This window comes from Halictus rubicundus, chromosome 10, assembly GCF_050948215.1.
Source record: "Halictus rubicundus isolate RS-2024b chromosome 10, iyHalRubi1_principal, whole genome shotgun sequence".
Lineage (NCBI taxonomy): Eukaryota > Metazoa > Arthropoda > Insecta > Hymenoptera > Halictidae > Halictus > Halictus rubicundus.
This window is the reverse complement of record NC_135158.1, coordinates 5683267-5707518: the sequence shown is the minus strand read 5'-3', so window position 1 is coordinate 5707518 and position 24252 is coordinate 5683267. Positions and strand designations below refer to the sequence as shown.

At 40.9% G+C, this 24252-nt stretch overlaps 1 protein-coding gene across 9 annotated transcripts in view; it reads right to left on the bottom strand.

The window, feature by feature from the left end:
* Nucleotides 1–611: 611 nt before the first annotated feature.
* Nucleotides 612–24252, bottom strand: part of Rab3-gef (Rab3 GDP-GTP exchange factor) — a 38808-nt gene continuing 15167 nt past the window's right edge. For 4 of the 9 annotated variants that reach the window (XM_076794525.1, XM_076794522.1, XM_076794526.1 and 1 more), the window contains 20 exons: nucleotides 22932–23285; nucleotides 22290–22358; nucleotides 21942–22142; nucleotides 21451–21643; nucleotides 21234–21326; nucleotides 20777–20910; nucleotides 20541–20699; nucleotides 20236–20427; nucleotides 19970–20057; nucleotides 19665–19807; nucleotides 19224–19364; nucleotides 17901–18045; nucleotides 17573–17702; nucleotides 17279–17495; nucleotides 16668–16940; nucleotides 16164–16343; nucleotides 12886–12894; nucleotides 7090–7162; nucleotides 6692–6738; nucleotides 612–5971 (listed from right to left, as the gene is read on the bottom strand). In XM_076794525.1, the coding sequence (XP_076650640.1) occupies nucleotides 5429–5971; nucleotides 6692–6738; nucleotides 7090–7162; nucleotides 12886–12894; nucleotides 16164–16343; nucleotides 16668–16940; nucleotides 17279–17495; nucleotides 17573–17702; nucleotides 17901–18045; nucleotides 19224–19364; nucleotides 19665–19807; nucleotides 19970–20057; nucleotides 20236–20427; nucleotides 20541–20699; nucleotides 20777–20910; nucleotides 21234–21326; nucleotides 21451–21643; nucleotides 21942–22142; nucleotides 22290–22358; nucleotides 22932–23285 (3384 nt within the window). In that variant the 3' untranslated portion in view covers nucleotides 612–5428. Of the gene's footprint in view, nucleotides 5972–6372; nucleotides 6525–6691; nucleotides 6739–7089; nucleotides 7163–12885; nucleotides 12895–16163; nucleotides 16344–16667; nucleotides 16941–17278; nucleotides 17496–17572; nucleotides 17703–17900; nucleotides 18046–19223; nucleotides 19365–19664; nucleotides 19808–19969; nucleotides 20058–20235; nucleotides 20428–20540; nucleotides 20700–20776; nucleotides 20911–21233; nucleotides 21327–21450; nucleotides 21644–21941; nucleotides 22143–22289; nucleotides 22359–22931; nucleotides 23286–24252 lie in introns of all 9 variants that reach the window. The other 5 variants (XM_076794529.1, XM_076794530.1, XM_076794527.1 and 2 more) reach the window with 5 other exon arrangements.

Below are 24252 nucleotides of genomic sequence, written 5' to 3'. Positions count from 1 at the left end.
AATTTAACTTTATTGCAATTTTAATGATTTAAAAAAAAACTGCAACTGTATGTATTTATTAATAAAAATCTCGATAAAGTGGAAGGTTGCACGTTGCTGTCAGTTTGCTTCCGTTACAAACAAAGCACGGATGCGGTTCATCAATCAACGAAGCTTAATGAGGACCTCGTCCGCGATTGCGAAATCAATTGTCCCGTGCATAATATGTCGTTGACGGGCTCGCGTGTAATTTCAGATCTCACGTTGTGGATGAAATTAGTAATCTTAACGAAAAACAACACCGTATTAACAAAAACAAAATGTTTCTTATTAATCCAAGACATTGGAACAGTTTCAAATATACCTGTTACATTCAAAAACAATTTTAATGTAATCAGTAGACTGCTGGAAGACACTAGACTAATGAATTTTAGTAAGTGGAAAATTATATAACAACAACATTCAATTCTTTTGATGGCTTTAGAAATCTAGTCAGCAGACGAAAGGATAGAAGATAAGCCTTTGGTTCAAAATCGTGTAAATCATTACTTAAGCAAATAAAATTAACAAATAAGATTATTTTAAGGAATTTGGATAAGTAGGATAAGTAGGGTACATGTGAACATCATCAGTCAAATCTACAAGTATTTATTGGATATAAGGCGCCTACATTGCTGAGTACTATACACTTGAATGTATCGAGCCTAATCCAGTGGAACTCTAACAGTAGTCCGAGACAGGTTCGTCTCGACGAAACGACAATGATTCGCTAAAACATTGTCCAAGCGCTAAACAGGAACTGCTAATTAGTGGGCGGTAGGCATTGAGAGAGTCTCAGAAGTCAGAGGTATATCGGTGGAACTTCCAAATCGAGACGGAATCGACTTTTCCTTTGATTTTCGTTAAAACAGCTGCCGTTTACTCACTTCTCTTTTCTTTTCTACTTCGTTTAGAAACAAGTCGATAACGTTTCCTACGTCGACGATTAATTAATCCTACGTCCCCTTAGAAGTCGTTCTTCTAACCATCTCTCGATTCGAATCGCGGACCGAATATATTACAAACGATATCTCTGTCTTCGTGGAACCAATTCGCAAAATAATCCATCAACCGAATGCTAACGAAAAACTTGTCCAATCTTTCACTCGAAATCTCTTTCCTCATTTTTCTTGTTAACAAAATCGTTTGCTTGATCGCGGACGTGAAGATCACGCTTCAGGAGATTTGGGAAGTTTAATCAATATTTTATAGGGGACATTTCTGTTAAATAATTATTTAAAACTTATTTTTGTATGTGTTAATAGTCTGAAGATTTAATTATATGAACGTTCTGAAAATTTGAAGAATTTTTTTTAAATAGCGTCTTTGAAAATCTATAAAATTGTACTAGAATCGTATAGAAGTGTTCAGAATTATTTTGAGGTGTGTTACAATGATCTTCAGGATCTCCGGAAGCGGTCTTCCGAGTCCGCCATCTTGGTAACCGATTCGAACGAGCGGTAGAGGCTAAGAAAAAGAATATTGCTGTGATTTCTCTGACGGACGAGATATGTGATGATTTATTTTTCATTATTTCTGTTGTTGTTGTTGTTGTTGCAGTGTAGGAGGAGGACACTTTGCAGATTTCTTTGGATCGCTCGGGATCTACGTAAGTACATGCGATTCGATTGTGAAGCCTCGTCGTCTCCTATCGTACACGTGCGAGGGTCGAACTTAAGCGTAATTAGAAGTCTAATTCTTTACATCTAGGAAATTCGTGATCACAGACAAAAACTATTATAGAAGAAGCCCCGAGCTCTTCGAAGGGGAACTATAACACTTGTAGAAAATGTTTGTCGAGTACGCTGCTGTTCGGAAAATCGGACAAACGCACTGTTCACCAAAAGAGTAAATCGCTTGTTCATTTTAATCATCATTTTGTGACGTATTTCCTTCAATCTGAACATTTAATCGATTACCAAACAGTTTCTCCAAACTGAATAAATTGTGAACTTTTCTGTAGGCTTAGAAAGTGACAGAAAAGTGGTGTGCAATTTTCTGAAATATTTCTAATTTGTTTGAGTCAGAGCGAGATTATAAACTTTTGGTCGACAATGCACAATAATAAATACTAGAGTTTAAATGATAAAAAGGGAACGAATTTATAAAATTGTTTATACTGTCCCGACATTTCTGAGCAGTAGCGTGTACAAAATAATTAGCGTCGACTATCACAAGTTTGAGTCCATCTTTACCACTATAGTCTACGATCGCTGCTTAAACATAAAGTCACTAGTAAAAAATTAAACAGTCAAGCAACCATTAAAATTAAATAATGTACGTTTAGTAAACATTGGTCTCCAACTTTTGATAGATGAGATGACAGATATGATATTCGAAAGTGTCAAGAGAACGATGGTAATGGAGGTTCCAAAGCCTTCTGTGTAGTTTTCAAATTTCCCGCCTTGTCGGAGAAACTGCGGTCCACTGCCCGGCGGGAAAAACGAAAATCGACGCTCTTATACCGCACAATTACAAATATACATCGACTTTTACAGTGTCCATACTAAAATATAGGCTCGCGATGGCCTCGTCACTCGGCACGACCGATTCTTTACTCTTATCTCTCGATACGTATAAAAACGTGACATCAGCTCTCAATTAATACAACGATTAAACTGATCGAGTATAAGAAAACAAAAAAAAACAAGGAATTTTCAATCGAAACCAACAATCTCGGTGGAATGCATCGTTAGGACCTTCGACTTTTCATTGACTAGAAAATAATTCAATCAAACGATGGAATGTAAAATTTTGATTTGGATCATCGTAGATCAATTTCTCCGCGCGTTCACTTCAGATCATCAATTCCCGGCGACAGTAACCACGAAAAATGAAACCGACAGACAGACAGAGCGATAGATAGATAGAGAGAGAGAGAGAGAGAGAGAGAGAGAGAGAGAGAGAGAGAAAGAGATAGAGAGAGAGAGGTATCTATTGCATCGATCCTATTCAATATACACCAGCTATTTCATGCGGCCGTATACGAAATTAAATAGCATTTTCATCTCCATCAAATTAGACGATCACAGTTACAGTCTGTTTCGATGTATTTTATACAAAATTGTTCCTCCGATTATGATAATTAACTTTATTATTGTATCTCAGAATTGCTTTACGTGCTACTCATAGAAAACACTTCCAGACGAAATAGACTCGATCCTACGGCCTCTCGCTTCTTCCCGAGATTCGATCAAACCGTTTTTTCCCATTCTGCCTCATTCTTACGTTCCTCTCGTCGTTTTTCCTCTTTATTTTTTATCCCAGTGGGGTTTTTAGATCATGGGATGTGGGAACACGGGGATCCTCTCGAAGAAAGCAAGTTCTCGGGGAAGTATAATTTTCTGTAGAACTGGATAATGGTCACAACATCGTTTCTACACGTGCACACGACTGACATTATCAAAGAAGTAAACATCTCTAGAGAACGTGCGCGGACGAATCCGGCTTTTCAGAATATTTAAAACGCCTAGAGCTCTCTGTACGCGGTTCGGTTATTTATTTACTTTTTTTATTTTTTCATCTCTATATATACCACTCGAAATCCGTTTCTTTTTCTAAATATACAATAGCCGCTGCTAGCGTCTGCAAGTATTTTTTATTTATCATCGTCTTGAACCGTTCGTCGGCTTCTCGTCTGTTTTTCATTGATTCTTGCTTCGTCTCCGATCTTCGATCGCGATCGTTTCGCGTCTTTTTTTTCACGTTTTTTTTTGCACACGTAACGACTCCCGCTTTGCAAATAATTACCGCGACTGTGTCGAATCGATTCCGCCAATTTTTCTGGTTCCGTTTTTTGGTTCGCGTTTCGCTGTGCAGGTTTCTCCGCCAATCTCGCCGAATTTTGCCGAATTTCTTTAGAGTGGCGCGTGACTCGTTCACGAAACCGATTTGAGACGATTCCTTGACGATCAATTAGCCTAAACGGTGGTACAATGTTTCTTCGTCGGAGGCTTTGCGCTCGAGACAATCGTGTTCGAAAGTCTTCGAGCAGTGGACTCTGAGAGAAACTATTATATCACACGTTTCTGGTTCATCAATTTTCATGGAAGTATCATTTCCTATCGGTTTTACGATTCTATAGGGTGTTCCGAGATTTTAGACCAGACAATAAATCTACTGGGGAAGGAAACACGAAAAAACAAAGGTTAAATATGCTGGAGGCAAGGAAGTTCTGACCAAAGCCTGGAAATAATCCTCATTGTTTAACATTTCTTCAAGTTTTGTAATGTTGTTGACTCTCATTTTGAAATTCATAGGTTAAATGACTGATTCGACTGTTTCTCGTCTCACGGTTCGGTCGGAAAATCCCGTGACGCCCTATAGATCACGGGTCACCCTCTATTTCGATCTCTATGCTCGCCACAGGTCCCGTTTTCACGAATCTCAGCCCGCTTTCATTCGATGCTTTCTCGCGTAGAGGTCGAACAGTTCCTTTCCATACATAGAAGAGACTTAGAGCTGACTCTCTAGGATAGCGTGAGGATGATACTGGGCATAGTTTTTCACGAGCGATTCTGAGTTCCGCGAGATAGAAGACCTCGCTTTCACTCTGAAGCTACGGTTCGTGTCCGTTGTTATGGTTCTTTACGAACGCTCAAACGTTGGTTGTCCATAGACTCAAAAATTCGAAACTAACTAACCAATTCCCCTAGAAAATTCGAAGCTTGTAGCACAATGTAAGTAACACTAGTGGGAGGAGCAGAAACACATTGATGGGCGGAGTTAAACGTTAGTGGGAGGATCTAAGAAATATGGGTGGAGTCACAAGATATTGACAGGAGAGATGAAAGAAAAACGGAAGGAGGGTGTAACGAATGTGGATAGAGATCTAAAATATTTGTAGAAGGGTTTAAAGTAGATGAGTTGAGTCAGAGTATTTATGGGAGAATTTGAACATTATGGGCGGGGATAAGAAGCATTGGTGGCACGAACCAGGGAGAATCAATGGAAAAAGTTATAACAGAAGAGTCTGCATACAGTAAACGAACCAATACAGCATTTGCAGGAGGATCTAAAAAATGTAGGTGGAGTATTTCTGGGAGGAGATAGAGAATGTGGGCGGAGACAAGGACTATTTGTGGGAGGATCCAAGAAACAGAGGCGGAGTTAATCAGTGAGAGGAGTGAACGAGATCTCGGGGAACGACCACGCAATGTCCAAACACGAGAATTAATTTTCAAAAAATGAACTAAACGCCTGAGCGTTCACCAAAACCGTTACGAATTTCTAAGCATCCGTTTTTACGATGAATAGACTAATCACACGTGAAACTAAACGGACAATTCGGAGCTCCAGTTGAATCACGGGACATACAGTTTAGTAATGATACTTACACCCAGGGTAGGCAAGCGTAGGGGGCACACTTATTGTAATTATGCACAAATGGGAGCGAGTGTCGGCCTTTGTGTCAGTGTTGTTTTGAGTATGAGTCGAAGTGCGGTGTTTTCTGTTTCGGATGATTCGAAGCGACGTTGCTACCTGAGTTCGGCTGCTGTTGATGTTGATGCTGTTGATGCTGATGCTGCTGAGCTTGGGGTTGCTGACGTTGCTGATACTGTTGTGGTTGGGGTTGTTGACGTTGTTGATAGTACTGGGGACGTTGTTGAGGTTGTTGCGGGTGTTGTTGCTGTGGTCTCTGTTGTGGATGCTGGCGTTGCTGTGATTGATGCTGTTGGTGTTGTTGTTGATGTTGCTGTTGTTGAGGATGTTGCTGTTGTTGAGGATGTTGCTGTTGTTGATGATGTTGCTGTGGTTGATGGTGTTGCTGGTGATGTTGCTGTTGTTGTTGTTGTTGTTGATGTTTCTGTTGCTGTTGTTGTTGTTGCTGTTGAAGCTGTTGAATTTGCTGTTGCAGTTGGGGTTGCGATTGCTGGTTAGGATTCTTCCGTTGCTCCAACCCAGCAGCCAAGTAAGAGAACACACAGAGTACCGAGTAGCAGATTTGATCTGCCTGTAATATACAGATTGCGATTAGTCGTGTGCGAAATAATTTGTTCAAAAAGAATTGTTCAAATTCTACTGTAATTACATCTTATCAAACGATTGGATTGAGAAGGTTAAACTTATTTCTTAGGGTAAATTGTCGAATAGTATGTTATTAACGTAAGTCGAAATAAAAAAAAAAGAAAGAGTTGAAACTTATTAGCAACGTAGAAGAATTTTTTCTTTAGGGTTTGATAGTATGAGTGAGGAAAATTGTATTTTTATGAAACGAATATCGGAGATTTTTCAACTATCTTAACCGGTATTGTTGGATTGTTTTCTCTGATTTTATTTTTCTATTAGCGTGTAGGTGACGATGTTCGTGGGAAGATAGAGAGGAGTAATAAATGAACGAAGAACAAAACTTACGGTCGAATGTTAAACAGAACAAAATCATAATTAAAGCTTCATGCATTGTCGGTCTCGGCTTGAGGGTCTTCGACCTGAACCTCAGGCGAGAGTTCAGATAGCGCATAGTTAATGGAGAATACCCTGTGCATGCAGAGGCACAATTCGTTGGCCTGTTACACAGTATTCGATCATTATAATCAACAGAAAAGTTTAGTCAACAGAAATTTTAATGAACTATCCGGTGAAAAGTAACGTTCAAAAGAAACAACAAAAAGAAGAATTTATATTACGGATAGATCAAGAAACATTAGGCTCTGACAGATCGAAGTGTACCTACCATTTGAGACTTATATTTACGTTGAATTACTTGTCTAGTTTTAGGATCTGGAACGTAAGAAAATTAGATCAGCAAGTTTCTCGTCAGAGAAATAAAATCATGGTTGCAGTTAACAGTAATTAAACATACGCTACCGCACAAATATTATTACCACCCACAATCTATATTTAGGATCACAGCAAAATATTTTTCACTGACAATCTGCCCAATTAACGATAACGCGAACATATGTACGCTATCACGCACAAATTATGTGATTATCGATAGCCTGTACCGGTTGCAAAGAAAATAATTTTGTGCGATAGAGTGCGCATGTTGCAATATTTGGATCGTAAAGAAAATATATTTGAGCAATAGCGTACGTTTGTGAGAATGAGGAGAGAGGTCGGATTACTCACTGAATTCTTCCAATACAAAGATCCCATCCTTCTGAGCAAAGCACTTGCGGATATGATCGAATCTTACAAAAAACTGCAAATAACACGATCGTTAGGCATTAGTGTGGCTCGGCAATGAAGCGGTCTCGGTGATCTACTCGTACATGCACACTTCGTGAGATTGTTCGCTAGATTGGCCGTTTATGCCCCGGAGAAAAGTGTGAGACACGTGTGTGCGATGCCTCGTTAACAACATCATCGAAAAAAACAGGCGTGTACAGACTCGAAATTCTAAATTGCTATAATACCGATCGACGGTGGGATCAAGCTCTGAACCTCCGAGATCTCACTTACTATCGTATCGGTTAATACGCGTCACAGTGCACCTGACTCAAAAGCAAAAATCCTTCGAAGAAATCCCTCTGTTCTCCCTTAAACACTATTGCAATAGTCACGGTCAATTTAATTAAAAAAAGAAAAAAAAAGAAAAGAGATCTAGAGAGATGTAGAGAGATTTCTTTTTCAGCTATACCGAAGTTCATTGTCACCTATCGTTCTAATTATTCAATGAACATTGGTATTTTTCTAGTCGGCAGTTTTTCAGTCTCAGTTCCTTCTGGCACGATCATTAACATTGAAAAAAGCTATACACACATAGCTATCGTTAGTGTTCTTTGGTGTACTGCTCTTGTGGAAGCACGCTGTAGGTTCTACAGGTAATGCTACGTGTCCACAAAAAGAGTCTTTATCCAAATTTTGTGATTCTGTTTAGAGGAAAGTTCATGTTCTTTTTATTGTTGCAGTGAAACTTTCAAGTGGACACGTGGCAGTAGTGTTCGATGATTTACCGATTCTGATTTCCCAACTGGAAATTGATTAATGGGTTTTCTGGTGCAATATTTATCGCAGTTCATTCGTTTGTTATTAACCGTTTAATCGGAGAATTTTTACTCCCCCTTTCTTCGTTTATGTATTTGGTCCTTCGGATAAGAATTCTTGAACTTAATTGCCCATTATCTCCGGCAATATTAATTACAGAAATTAGTCACGTCTGTTGTTTCGATTTTGCTATCGTGTACGTTCTAAAAGTATTGGAAAATTAAGAGACATTATTCTGAATTAATGTTAGTTACATCATTTTATTGTTGGTATTCAAAGATCATGTTAATTAGATAAAATGCTCGAAGAAAGCACCAGGAGACTTGTTAAGCAATTTCCCGAAGGAAAAATGTTAAAAACCATACGAAGCTGGTGGCAATGTTCACGTACACGGAAATCAGAAATCGCTTTTAAACAAAGATCCTTCTTTAAGAAAAGATCTTTCGTTTTATAATTTCAGAAAACATAATGTAGAACACTTTAAAATAGAACTGATAAAATACAAATTTAACAAGAATTCTAGATTCACAAAAATCAAAATTTTCATTGATATCAATTTCAAATCTTCCAAATCTCGATAAATAGGCTAACACTCTCATAAAATGTATTTATAAATTCAATACAGACTGAAATACAATTAGCATCTTATGGAGCAATGAAACCATTAGACTGTGGATATTTGTACAAAGTTAAGATCTTTGTGTCAAATATATGCTGCCTCAGCGCGCGCAGAAAATGGCGGCTGGGCGGCAGCCATTGCTCTCGAATTCGTCCACCTCGAGACTTCAAAGATGCTTTTCTCGAAAACGAAAGGCTCTACTAATATATTGTATTCCACACTTTCGACGAATCTTCAGTGAGAGATTCGTTTCCTTTAATTCTTTTAATAATTTGTGTAAGACAAAAATTATATTCAATTCTTTTGACATTTTCGATTTAATCCATTGACTAAATCGCAATTGCCAGACTTGGAAAGGTACCATGCAAAGCAACGAAGTCATACTCGACGTTCTCGACTAGAATAGACTACAATACATTTCAGGGAAGCGTTAACTAATTTTAGCTAAATTTCTGCGACGCATTTCCGGTCCACGTGCACGCGAATGCACCGCCGACGAGTCATGCACGGCGGTGAACGGGCGCGTTAAGCGTTTGAGAAAAATGCATATAGCTGTTGTCCGGCATGCAGTGCGTTATCACCGGCGATCAAAAACTCAAGTCATCCATCGAGTCGCAGCACTGATTAAAGCAGCAACAAGCGGTCGCAAGACAGATGCGTCTGGGCTGGCTGGTTAATCGCGTCGCTCTACGTTTTTCTCTCCTCCTGTTGCAAATACTGGGCAGAGAGAGACTGTTTAACACGCATATGCATGTGTCATCGTCACAATAACTATATTATACATATACATATATACACATATAATAATACATATATGTATATAGATGTACATGTGTGTTACGTACACGTGCCGGTCATTAACGAAAAAGCGAATTACAAAGTTCTGGAGAATAAAACGACGGCTGTCATTTACGGTTCGGAAGCGAGAGTATAACACATCGCAGGCGGCGGCCAGTCAACAAATCGCAGCGAATTAATAAAGTTAATTAGCGGCAGGCAGGCAACTCTGGAGATGGCCTAAACTCATCGAAATGTGAAATGTCATCGATTGCTCAGCGTCGGTCAACGAATCTGCTATAAAATAACATATGTGCAACTCTAGTTCGTCCCGTCAACGGACCAGGGACCAACGAATCGAATTCAACAAAAAAAAATATATATATGTATATATATATATTACAATTAAACAAACAACTTCGGCTGGAAACTTCGGCTCCCCGTCCGCCATCTTAGATGCGCAAAAAGTGATCCAAAGGCTCTCAAATGATAGCCGAGCCTTTTGTGCTCCCGCGTGATCGCTCCGGAAGTAAACACAAACTCGAAACATCGTGTGCAGCGGTGTCATGCTATAGAACAGCGTTTTTCGAAACGCCATGCTCGTTACTCCGCGAACAAATATTTACATTACATTTTATCACCACTGATTCAATCCTTAATCCATTTGCTTCTATATAAGTGAAATTAATTAGCGAAATCTAAGTTGCATCTCATTCTAACGCTCTTACTTCGGTTACCTTGTCTCTTGTTACATCCTCTTGTACATCGGAGGAGTTCAATTTTTCTATATTTTATGTTCATTGATTTTTATGCGAGAGTCAATAGAAAATTTAGAATAGCTCCTTGTGTTCTACACTTCATAAGAAAATTGATTTTATACGTTCAAGTAGAAACGGCCAGCAATAGTCAGACGCGGAAGCCATATTGTCAATGGCGTGTTTACGAAACGAATATTTAATCGTAATTTGTTCAAGATTTGAAAAGATGTTGTTCAAAATGGTTGAAAGTTTCAGATTGGAGTTTCGACGAGCGTTTCGAAAAGCACTGCTATAGAAAAGTGTAGAAAAGGGTTTTGTCGGCCCTCTCTCGAGTCGGTGTCCACGTTCTGATAGTAGTTCCATTCATAAAGTCAGACATCACTATATAGCACGAAACCATTGCTCTACTACATAACTGGCACTGTGAAGGGCGGTCTTGTAAATGGGTTTGCAAAAGCGGGCGACTTTCTTCTATTATACATATATATCGAGATCTACTCGTTCATGCAGTGCATTCAAATTCCCTTTGGATACGTACAGAGAGCCACTGAGTCGATCATATCCCCTATTTTATTGATTCGAATCGATCTACAACAAATCTTCATTTCTTTTCTATTAAACGTCTCCTCTTCATTTTTAATAAATTCAGTAAACCAACAAAGACTAGGAAATCAATTTTCATTTATTTAAAGGCATCGTCCGATGGCAACAATTAGGGGACCACGATCGACTCCTTGACTCGTTGTACAGAAACATTCATCTCTATCGTCGTTCTCGGCGAGAAGAGTTTTACGGACATATACAAGCTCCGATGAAATTTTCTTTGCACGGAATACCGATTGCCAATCGATAGTCTGCGTGAATACCCGTTGTTGGTTTACGTCACCCGGTTTTGCGCGTCGAACAAATGATTAGAGTCTTTCCGGCGATCAATTTCATCTCGTCGTGGCCACGAGTCTCTTCCGAGCTTGTTATGGTTCCTGGAGGACGGATACGAAAGGCGTTTCCAAAATCTATTGCAAGAGGAACACTCTACGAACAAAACTGCTAAAACACTGCTTTCTTACGATATTCCCCTCCCGAGAAAATTAAATTTGAATATCAGCCATCTGTGTGTGGGCGTAGAAAATGGCGACCGGGCGGCAGCCATTACTCCCAAGTTCCTCCACCTCGAGACATCGAAAATTCTTTTCTCGAAAACCAAAGACTCTATGAAAATACTTTATTCCACACTTTCGACTAATCCCAACTGAGAGAATCGTTAGCTTTCACTCTTTTCTCCAAATTCGTCAATTATTTATTATTAAGAATTTAATTTGAGTGTTTCGAACGCGATAATGAGGAGGTTCTAAAGCACAGTTTGTATTTTCTACTTTCAGGAGGTTTTCTCAATGAAATGCTTCATGTATCGAATCGGTCGTTGTTATTTAACGAGCGGTAACTTTCGTTTTAACATAGTAATCAATTGTGCGAAGAGGTCGGCAAACGCGACCCGCAACAAATCGCGTCGTCGCGGGTCAACTTTATAGATACGCGTTTAATTCGGTCTGACAATTAATTCCGTTTCAATTAGCGATACGCGCGATTCGAGAAGCGCCTTTCAGATACAACGCGCCTTTGCGACCTTTCAACGATAATTCGGTTGATCGATTTTGCTTCTCGCCGCCTCCAGTACCATCGGAGAGAGACATCGGTGATCGATAAATAGATCGTAGCGATCTAGAGACTCCGTTGATAGAAACCCGCGATTAAGGAACGAGTACGGTGTGTACGGGTCGAATAGACAGTGTTCTCGATGACAGTGGCTATGGTAGAAGGATGTATTATATATATAGATATGTATATATATACAATATGTATATATATAGATATGTATATAGAGTTGCATTGAGTGCACCGAAACATTGCTCTACAAGTTGCACTAAACACTACTTAACAAATATACTCTGATCTAAAGAGGACAGTATATATCTTTCGGGGCCGTTCGACGTAAAGAATGCAGCAGACACTGTTCCGCGTATTATATTGATCGCTGGTAATAATAATACCTGAGTCAGCTTCGACGATGTGTTATATATGTCATATATAGGGAACATACAGGTGCGCGTGTATATATATAAAATGTCCACGGTCACTCCCCTTTCCGTTTGTTTTGTTTACCCCGTTCTTTTCGTTTTATATATATATACGTGTCACAACTAACACCGATCGATGGTAGGAAAACAGTAAGGTAGACAGAGCAGATCAGTTCAATTTAAATGCACTGTTAAGAGTGTAGTATATAGTAGATATATATATGGTACGTGTACACTGGGTGGGCGATTTGAAACGCATCTCGGCAGGATTCGGTCGGGTTGAACGTGTGTTTCTCGAGAAAAAAGATTCCGAGACGTGATGCATGATAGGAGAATCGAACAATCAAGTCGAAGGGAAATGAACAGTTTCGAGAGCAGTATGTTTTTGAACGGAGTCCGCGCGCGTCTTTCTACGGTCTAATCGACACGGGCGATCCATACAAAGGAACACTATAGTTCGATTTTTCGTTCTTTTTTGTTTTTCTTTTTTCCAGTCGTCGTCGAACCCGCACGAATGTCCTTCATTTGTTCGCGATTATGCGTTCCGAACGCGCCACCCGGTACATGCGCACGCACGTGGTTTAATATAATTACGGCTAAAAGTAATGGTGAAATAAAGAAGCATTTCCGGAACACGGCCAACATTGATTATATTAATTAATATACTGAGTTCATAATATAACAAACAATGATTGAATTTGATTAGTACCTCGAAATCCTGTTTGCCCGGCCACAAGGGGGCAATGCCGACGGACAGGACAAGAAAACAGAAAACAGAAAAACAGAAAATTAAATCTCCGCCAACTGGATTGGAGATCCGGGTGAGAATGAATGAATAAAAATAGAGTTAGTCAGTGATTGGTAGGCCGGGGGCGTCTCGAGTACGATGGATGATCACACAGCTAGATTACCTATCGGTCATGGCCAATTAAAAAGGTGTAGCAAAGATTTCATTGTTCAAGGACCATCTCAAAAGTTCCCCAAGCTGAGAAAAGTCTATCGAACAGATATATACTTATACACCGATGATCACCGCACACTCTTCATATTTTTTTATCGTTCAATCACATACTTTTGTCTCTTTTTGTTGTTCCATCAAACCGCGAGAACGAATAGACTTTCCTCGCGTGTATGACCACGACAAACAAGAAATCAACGAAGGGAACAAAAACAGAGGAGGAAGAAGAAGAAGATGTCGGTTTCAGACTCGTAGAGATAAAAGTAGAATGGCATCCAACATTCAATATACAAATTATAATAGATAGAGTATATATATATATATATATATGGGTATATATATATAGTAGAGAGAGAAAGAGTGAGAGTGTGAGAGTTAGAAAGGTTATATATATATAGGAGTTAAATATATATATATATATATATATATATATATATATATATATATATATATATATATATATATATATATATATGCATATATAGATAGAAGAGATAATATTATCACTCAAGTCTGTTCTCCCTAAGTTCCTTTGTCACCTCTATGTATGAGTCGTATTATAATAATGGTCGAGTACTTATGTGGAGTGAATATAATATACAGATAATAAAATAGACTGCAGCTGCACATCGAGCTCCATGCAAGAAAAACACTGATTAACGCTTCAACAAAATGTTACCCAACGAAATGACCGATGATATATATACATATACGTATGATATTACGTATGATATACATATATATATATATGTATATATGCGGATTAGAAAGGTACATATATACATAATCTGCTTCATGTATGTATGTATGTAACGGTTGTTCCTCGTGTAAGCACGCGAGAATACAATTACCACATAGTTCAACTATGCGAAATGCTTAGAGACGAGTATGTGTTCATGTATATATATAGATATATATATGTATAAAATCCAGTCAGGTAGATAGAAATATAAAACCAGCGTGTCGGGGGCCTCTCGTCCTATATGAATCATGTTTTCGAGTGTGAGACGTGTTTCTGGGTTTGCCGAGCGAACTGGGGCCTTGTGGGAGGAGCCGGGGCCAAGTGGTCGGGGCCGAGGCGTCTCGAGATGTTCCATCAATGCTATCGCTCCCAAATTCGTGATTAATTCAATACTTCTCTTCAATCTTTCGCCAGTATCAACTCTAGAACTTTGAAGCGTTAACTTTATCAAATTTCGGACTTTTTGTAAAAATTAAGGAAAGTCCTAAAACCGTCCTAAAAATCATCTAATTTAACATATCGAATAGCAAATAATTTTTGGATCATTTAGGACTCGACGAGCTAGTCTTTTAAAGACTTTCGAAATTAATAGATTCAACAAGTTTCATTTGCATGCGGTTTTAGAGGCTCCCTAGAGCAGTGGGTGGAGCCAGACACGCCCATAGCCCCTCCCCCCGATCCCGCCCAACGGAGCGGTTCCAACGAAAAATATGTGTCTGCTGGGTACAAAACAGTGCGTTTTAATAAGGTAAATGTAAGTTTTTGGTTTGTCGTTTCTCAATGGCTGCCGATCGTTCCTCCCCCGGTTCTCCGTGTGTGTGAACGTGTATTGTGGGACGGGCCTGAAATCATTCGGGCCCCGTCGAAAACCTCGAGGTCCCGAGACACGGCGGGCTGGCTTAAATCGCGCGTGATCTCGTCGATCATCCTGTCGTCATCGTAACACCTCGCAAAAACTCAATACACAAGAAGAGTAGACTGATAATAAAAGATACGTATACAGAGAGATAGAGACAAATTAAGCAGATCGTGGTGGCTAGCGAATGGGAGATAATATTGAGTGGTCCTTGCATCAATGCAATAACGAGAAAGAAAAATAGAACACAGAGAGAAAGATATAGGTATAGAGAGATATAATAGAGAGAGAGAGAGAGAGAGAGAGAGAGAGAGTGAGAGAGAGAGAGAGAGTAGATATTCAATAGTCGAAAGTATATGAGCGGTTCAAGGGGGCTAGTTGGGCAGAGCGGCGGATGTACTCCATTAATTGTTCGCCACGGCTCGATCTTTCATAGCTTCTTAATTAAAAACCATTGGATCGCCCGAGAATCAAATCTGAATATTAAAATTACTGACTTCAGATATTCTGAAATAAAAATATAATATGGATTCTTCAAACTTTTTTGAACAAAATTCGCATGTTCAAGAGTAAAATCTGACTGTTATAATTATCAACTGCAGATTTTGTGAAATATAGATACAATATGGTCCAGTTTTCAATACAATAGATGGTTAAGAGACAAATCACCTTGACCTGACAACTATCAATTGAAATGCAGATCTAGAAATTCAAGATTCAATCATAATTGTACCTTCTAGATTTTTATATAAATTCATTTTATAAATGGACAATAAAAACGGTCCGTGTCCTGTTTTAAATGTTCAAGCAGATAAAGCAGACTTTTCCGTGTCGAATTTTCAAAGTGAAATCACAATTCTAAAAATTCGTGGCCTGTGTTGTGATTATACATCACAGATATTCTGCCCGAATTTCACTGTTTAAACAATTAAACGACGATCGGGCCGTGGCGAACGGTCCCCGGCAACAAGAACCCCCAAAAAATCGCCAACCGAGCGAACGTCCGCTACAGAATCGTGTTCGATCGCTGAAATAAATGCATCGGTTATACTGTATCCTGAATCGGTTAAAGATGGTCGCATCGCCGTTCGAAAAAATAAAGGTAGATACACATCGTATGATCAAAACAGAGGCGGGGTTGTCAGCGCAAGTTCGATCAAGAGGTAAACGTTGGGGGTTGATACTCGAACACAGGGGTGGTTGGGGGCAGAAAGGGGGTTGTTCACTGGATGCGTTCCCAACGTTATACACGAGCAGCTTGAACGAAGTTCGACAGAATCGAGAAAAGAGAAGATGCAACGGGAACGTCTGCGGTATCGTTAAGGTTCTGCAAGTTCTCATTCTGATTGCATCGTTGATCAATATTTTGAGGGCCGGAGAAAAGGGGTTTTTTAGGGTGGGGCGGGGGGGACTTTTAGGTGCGAGTCATACCTTGCTATTCGCGAAGAGGAGACCCACGCCCTCCATGCAAACCTGAAGAAGCCCGCCCTCGCCGGTGCGCATATCTTGAACCGGGAATTCGCCACCTAGCTCGACACCGGAATTCGCACCTCGTCCTCGGGCTGCTGCCTTCTCCATTGCATCTTTTATGCAGTAGTAGAGCTCCTTACACTGGAAATTCGCGATTGGTTGCGCCAACGAGCGTTAAATCATTGTCAGACTGAAATATTCTGGATTATTTGTTGTTACGGTTGGGCACTGAGTTTTTCTGTGTTTAGAGAATGTACGATAGTCGTCAATCCTTAATCGATCAAGCAATTTATGGTGCATCTTGATGTTTTTAAATCAGGGCTCGAAAGAGTTGAACAGAGTTAAATAGAGTAAACGCATTAAAAAAATGTTAAAATACATTATGAAAAATTGATGGATGAATTTAAGGATTGGAATTAGGGGGTACGATGATATTGTTTGAATTCGGCGAATTGCTCGAAGTACCTTTTTAGTGTAATACTTATGCAACTGCGTTTGCCCGCCGTTTCGCCGCCAAAGGCACAATACTTTGTTCTTCGGACTGTACGTCATATTGACGAGACGCTCGTACCACCATCGTTCGACGATCACACCGTTGACGGACCTTAATACAAGACCGTCGTGACGGACCTCGAGGAAACGAAGATCACCATCTGCATCGACACCAGCGTGCACTGTGAACGACTGTCGGTGCATCTGTCGTGATGTTAAGGGCTTCAGATCTATGTCGTTTCCATACTGAAACAATCAGCACAATCATGTCAGAAATGGCAAAAATATTTGGGTCTAAACTCATAGGAAATACAGTCAAGACAATTCCAACTTGTTCAGCACTTGACAATCTCTTCAGGGGACGAAAGTATAGAGACGCAATTAATATAAATGAAAAGAACATAACATCCGCAAAGTATGATATCTATTAGGAAATTACAAATGGACTCCAAGGGATGTCTTAACTGGACCAATGATTGAAGCTGGGAAAAATTGAATAGATGTTTCACCAAGCAAAAAGTAACGGAGATGTTTATCTCCAGTTTGAAAAATGCTGTTGATAAATAGAGAACTCGATCGCTTACCAGATTATGTATCTGATCGAGGAGCTGATTGAGCTCCTGACTGTAGATCAGACCGATGTGGCTTTTCCCGAGCAATCTTCTAACTTTCCGTTTGAGTTCGTTCTTCTCGACGTTCAACATCACCAGTATTGCAGTCAGATTGTGCAGCAAAGTGCACAGCAGTCTATCTTCGTCGTGCTCCAGTCGTTTCTTCTCGCTTTCGCTTAAACTTTTATACCTGAAGCATCGATTTCAGATTGGAATGACGAGTTTCAATAATTTTTAACACGATCATTAATCAATAATAGTAACTACCTTTCCATCATTTCACCTGGACCTTGATCCATGCCAATCATGTCCCTCTCTTGGGAGACTGCATCCAGGAATGCATCCTCCCAAAATTGCATCTGGTCCCAAAGTGTCGATCTCTCCTTTCCCAGCAGTCCTACGAAACATTCGTTAGATCCGCGATTAAGTATAACTGGACTGCGGATCGTTGCGCAAAAGTAAAATCCGCAGTCTAATTATAACTGATTATTTATGGGAACGATAAAGAAATATTTATTTCGATCGTGTTAATCTTTAACTTCGACACGTTTCCCGAGCTTCTAGAATGAATTATTTATTGCTTGGACAAGCATACCTTCGAACAAGTACGTTCTAGCAGCTTCGGGACTCGGTGCATTGGTGGTCGGTACCAAACTTCCGCCATGATACCGGAAACCAGTGCTCAATGACGATTTGCTCGACCAAACGCTTGCAGTTCGTTGCTTCGCCTGTCGCGGGAACTGAAACGATAGTGTCCCATAAAAAAGGAAAACAATCTCCCAACTCCCTATCTCTTCCCATGGCGAATACCCATAATTCTGATTCGTCCCCTTCTAGCGATTAAAACTAAATGTCTAACAAGCCCGATCGATTTCCTCTATATATGTATGATCAAAGCAATTTTCTTGCAAACTTAATTAATTTCATCACGATGCTTATTCTGATTTGGTTTCAAGGGAGCCTCGGGTTGGCTGGAGACTAAAAATCTAAACGAGTGACTGGATTTTAATGTGTCTTACCCTATCTTGTAGCGAATGCCATACCAACTGACCCATCAAGATCAATTTTATAGAATTAATTACATGCCATACAGTGCCAGCTGCGAATTCGGTGTAAATACGTCGACCTTCAAGAACCAATTAGCTTAACACTCGCTTCGTCAAGGGAAGAGACATCAAGTGTGGTCGCTAGTGTTACGTAAGCTTTGATCTCGCGTGCGCAAACGTTCGGTGATCGGTGGCAGAACATGCTTGTATGTACTGGTCTAGCCAGATGTTCGTTCTCGATCCTTCCTCTTCATACTCTGTTATCGTTCTTCTTATAATCTTAATACTCTTTGAACCTCGAAGAGCAGTTCTTCAGGTATCCTCAAAATCGTCGCTAGTCTAAGGTGATCTAATAGCTACTGGAACCGACGGGGGAACCTCGCGAACTGTAAAACGTCATTTTCTCTTGCAAACTTCGCAGACCTGGGACTATCTGATACCGAATTTTATTCACCATCTCAAATTTCACACAAACACACCGATTCATAGTGCTAGGGTTGAAAGAAGAATGCTTTAATTTAACGCTAGAACAATTCGTGAGGTTGTAGAAACTGTTTAGCATACTTTAGAAATCTGAAGAAATTCAATCTCGTTATTGTTACAAAGGAATATACATTAGTCCCGTTTAGGGCTCGGTGGTTCCAGTGTTAAGGGGCTTGTTTGCACCCTGACGAGTCAGAGGATAGAAAATTTATGTTTCTCCAGAAGCCCGCAAGTTTATCGCGGAAAAATACTGTTTCTAGTGAACGAGGTTCCCTCGCAAGGTCTCGTGGGTGTTGATCGGGGTCAACTCTAAGTAGTTCTAACAGCTAGGCGGTATTCTAGTGTAAAAAGGAAAAAAAGTAGTAGAACGGAGTCAGTTGATCAATTACATTGCCTTGCTCGACTTCGCTATCAGAGACAGTGCTTCGGAAAGAAGCTTGGTGAGCTTGCCGAAAAGCAGGATTAGTGATAATGCTACCTCCGTCTGTGGACAAAGCTTCGCTGCTTCCTGTTCCACCTCCCCGCCCACTCTAAAAACACATGACGCCGCTATGTAGCACACAGTTCCTCTGTTTCGACTTCTTTTGCGTGAGATGTCGCGGCAACATTTCTTTCGAGAATCTCTACGCGCGAAACGCGACATTCTATCGTTCCCCTTGCCCCGCAGTGGGATGGTACATATTTTTAAATAAATTTCTCGGGACTCCGCTAATTCCCATTTCGGTAATCGAAGCCTGACGCTGATCGAACCAACACCGTGATTAACAAAGTGAGACACGTGTGACACTGGTTGTGATAGCGGGTGCTTAGCGAAGGTAGCACGGGTTTACCTCGGATTCGAACGATGTCAACCTGCTCAGGAACTTTCCCTTCTTCGTGAACATGTCCAGGAACATGTCCGTCGTTGACTGGCTACCTTCCGATGCGGGGGAGGTGTGGCAGTGCGGCATTTCCAGGTGCACTTGAGGCGCGTCTAAAATCATAATAAATTAATGAATCTTTTGCGGAATAAAAATTGTCTGCCTGAATGGCAAGAATTGGAATTCAAGTAGAAATGTATTTCTTCAATTCTTTTAAATAATAGCTGGCCTATGGCTGATCTATCGATTCCATTAATTATGAGCTGACTGCAAACCTGATTTCTTTCGTTCCTCGGTGGCTTCCGGCTGACTAGGTGATTGCGGTGACTTCAGGTTCTCCCTGCTACCAAATGGACTAGATGCCTGGAAAGGAAGATTGAGAATATCGTTTACCATCTACGCAATCGAATTACTGAGCTCGATTTTGTTCAACTTCTCTATGCATGGGTTCAATTGCAATGAAAAAATGGTTTTATTGTCTCGTGCTTCTATGCAGTAATACATAGAAAAGAAAATAGAATGATTTATGGGATGAACTTACTTGTGACATTAGGGAACTGTCGAAACCACCCTCTGAGAGATCCTTGCTCCAGTAATGTGTGTGCGCGATCTCCATTAGCTGGAAGACCGAAGCCATTCCACCGAGTCCGAAATTATTATAAGTGTGTCCAAGACCGTGAGCCACTGCTTGAAGGCACTTTAGCATTCCCTTATAAACTGACTTCGAGACGCACTGTTAAAACAAACACGAAATCGTACCGTTAATTTCGCTTGATTCACCCTAGTCAATCCCACGGGCGAAATCTTTTAAAGGGTGGTAATTTGTTTAATAAACGACGGGCTCACCACGTCGTCGATGTGATCGTCAGGACTGATCTTCCTAGTGAGACCCTTGTTCAACTTGCTGACCACCAGATCTCTGTAGCTCTCATCCTCCATCAGCTTCTTCAACCTGTTCAGCTTCAGCCAACCGACACCTTCGCCCGTTAACACCTGGTTCACCACCTGATAAAAATGGTAGATGTAGTTGGAACGTAAAGCTCCAAGTGTGTTTGAACAGTTAGCAAGAAAATGTAGCATACATCGGTGAGGAAGGCTTGATTGTCGCTATTTGTACTAGACCGCTCCGCGTTTTGCTGCCTCTGAATGTCCTCGGCGCTAGGCTTGTTCGTCGAATGCTTGATCAGCGACGAACGCTCGGCTAATCCCGTTTTACCTGTCCCCAGTAATACACAATGATGTCTCTGACCTCGTACGTCCAATCAGGAATTAATACTAAGGATGCGTTCATTCGTCGACTATCAATTTTTGTTTTACGGAGTCTTTCGACGATCGCTACAGACTTAGAATAACCTGTGACAATTCTCTATTCGCAGAGAATTTTATAAACTTTTATTTTTCTCTCGACGAAACAGAGAAAGAGAGAGAAAAAGGGGTTTTTTACTCACAAGAAAAGAATTATAGAAAAGAAACAAAGTCTTTCATTATAATCTGACTGATGGAACTACGGTCTCAAGAAATGTTGAAAGGGAGTCTTACTTTTCGGGAAAGGTCCCAGTAAAGGCGTCTTCTTGTCGCCCTTCTGCGACGGAGACTGGGGACCGGCGTTTCGGTTAGAACTATTTTTACTGCCTGAAAATCGAATTGGAACCATTTCATCTCCGACGAGCACAACTAAACGAGTACATATACCCGAAAGCCTCAACAGTGAACACTGTATAAAGGAGCACGGCCACTAATATTATATGAAAATTACCGAATAGATCACTAAACATGCTGCTCGTTTGCGCAGCGATGCCATTTAAATCGCTACTAATATTGCTGAAAAAATCACGTCCGATTTCTCTCCGGCCACCGCGATTATCTGGGACCAATTGCGTGTTGCTCGAATCTCTTCGTTGCATCATGCCTGGGGACGGCGGCGGCGATTGCTGCGATTCCCCTAAACCCTGTTCAAATTCCACAATTAATCGATTTCAGAAACTTCTACACAATCTAAGCCTAAGCCTAAAAATTGATTAACCCTCAGTTCACGAGATAAAGTTGCTCGAACCTCCTTCCAATTTTCAGGTATACTAAAATCTGGTTTCTATATAAAATCGTTGAGTGGTGCTAACAATTTAATCACCCACTACAAAACATACAAGTATCGGAAGAATGTAAGAATGCCCGCAATCTAGATATTACTTTCTTCAACTTCTATGTAACAAAACGTTAAAGCTCTTCAGGTTCTAAATCGTCACATACCTTGAGCAAACCCTTCTTCGCGGCAACTTCCTTCGCGCTCTTCGTCAAGTCTCCGAAAGTACTCTTGCCAACGTACGTCAAATCGTCGAAAGTATTTTTGCTAACACCTGCTGCGTTCTTGCTAGCTTCCAAAGCTGTCTTCGAAGCCTCCTGCACCGACTTCGTGGCCTCTCCCATTGCTTTCTTCGTCTGCTGCGTGAGCTATTTCAAAATCGCGGATTAAAATCATTAAACTGAAACTTTTAGCACAGACGAGTTTCAATTCAGAAAAACCCGCTCGCAGTAACATGAACAAATAATTAAAGAAAACCTCTTTAGCACTTTCTAAATTGGCGTAACATCGCATACCTGCTCTAACGGCGCGAACAAACTGTCTTCCCCAGCCTCGTTGATCTTCTCCTTCGCCTGGTGTTTCAGCTACAATATAAAGAAATTCCTTTTGTCAATGCACTTAACGAAAAACCAAAGAAACACACACACACAAATATCTAGAGGAGCATTGCACAGTTTTCTCGGCGAAATTTGTTGCTAATCAACCACCCCGTATGCGCGTACTAATCGTCGAGACCCCAGAACTGCGAGCAGTATGATCATTACCAAATTCGCATGAGCAAGACAATAGACCAGAACAAAACAGAACTCGAAGATAATGAATTTTTACTAGTCGCACATATGTCGTCGACACCTTTCGACTTTCATATGGGAAACAGAATGGAATGCAGAGTAACAAAATCAGTGGGAGGAGACCAATGATTGACACGTGCAACCAAATTTGAAGATCGAAATTTGATTGGTACCAAGCCGAGTATGTATTCGACTGTCTGGATTCGCAGAGATCAAAAGCAATGGAGTATCGAGTCCTCCGAACTGTGAGCAGTATGGGAGTCGCTGTTAAAAATCATTTCTACAAGAGGGTAGAGGGTTAACGAAACACAGGACTAACTCTAGACGATCATTCAACGATATCACCACGGTCTAATAACAATCTACCTTATCCATCTGAGCGAGAAGACCGTCCTGACTACTTTGCCTAGTCGTCTCTCGGACCAGGTCCTTCGCCTGGCTCGCGATCTGCTCGAACAGCGATCCTTGGGATCCCTGTCGCAGAACACCGTTACCGGTCACGTTGGAACTGTTCGGTCTCTGCACGCTCTCCGTGGACTGCTTCCGACTACCGGATCCCACGGAAAGCTGTCGTGAGACTGTCGACGACTCGGAGTTGTCGTTGCTACTGCTGCTCATCTGCCGGGGCAAAAGAGGCCCCGTCGTGCTAAAGCTCCCGGCCCTCCCTAAAACGTTCCCAACGCTCGGGTGCCGCTGGAGAACCGCCCCCGAAGGTTGAATCTTCGAATACAGAAGAGTCAAGTTTCAGGGCAGTCGGAACGTGTTTCTGGAGCAGGCGCGTCCAATCTGTCCTTAAGAGCAGCGAGCCACGCCATCTCGAGTGCTCGGACCACGCCCAAACCACCCAGATCACACCTAACAGGCTCAGGAAACGCCCTTTGGCACCATAACATAGGCTATCAAGAGGTGCAGAGCTTCAGGCCACACTTTGATCCCCAGACCACGCCCAGAAGGATTCGACTACGCCTCTAGAGGACGCCCTATGTCACGCCCCAAAGGCTCTGATCACGCCTTTAATGGACCTAGGACACGTTAGAAGGTTCAGACCACGCCTCCAGAGGACCTATGTCGCACGCAAAGGCTCAGGTCACGCCTCTGGTGGACCTAGGTCACGCTAGAAGGTTTAGACCACGCCTCTAAAGGACCTAGACACACCAGAAGGATTAGACCACACCTCTAGAGAATCCAGGTCGTGGGGGAAGGTTTAGACCACGGCCTCGGAGATCTTGCGCCGCTTTAGAAGCCTCAAGCCACACCTCCAGCGGACTTAGACCACGCCCATAAGTTTAGACCACGCCTTCAAAAGATGTTCTGGAACTTTGGCCACGCCTCTCAATAGTCTCAAATTGAGATAATGGTGCTTATAGAGGCGCCATTCCTTATCCATTCTTTTTTATAGCTTTGGCTCATATGGTATGAAAACTGCTCTTAAAAGTGAAAACAATGTTTGGACGTGCCTGTACTCCGTTTGTACAGCGTAGACAATGGGAAGCTGCAATAATTTTTACATTGTATGTGCACTTGAAGAGTCTTAGGTCTATCTCTAATAAATTTTAACATTTTAACTTTATTACCAGGTCAAACATTTTATTTTTCATGATATAAAAGTCTTAATAGAGTCTTTATCAGTTTTAATTGAATCATATAAAATTTAAGCACATATTGTAAAGTGTTTAAAGTGATTTTT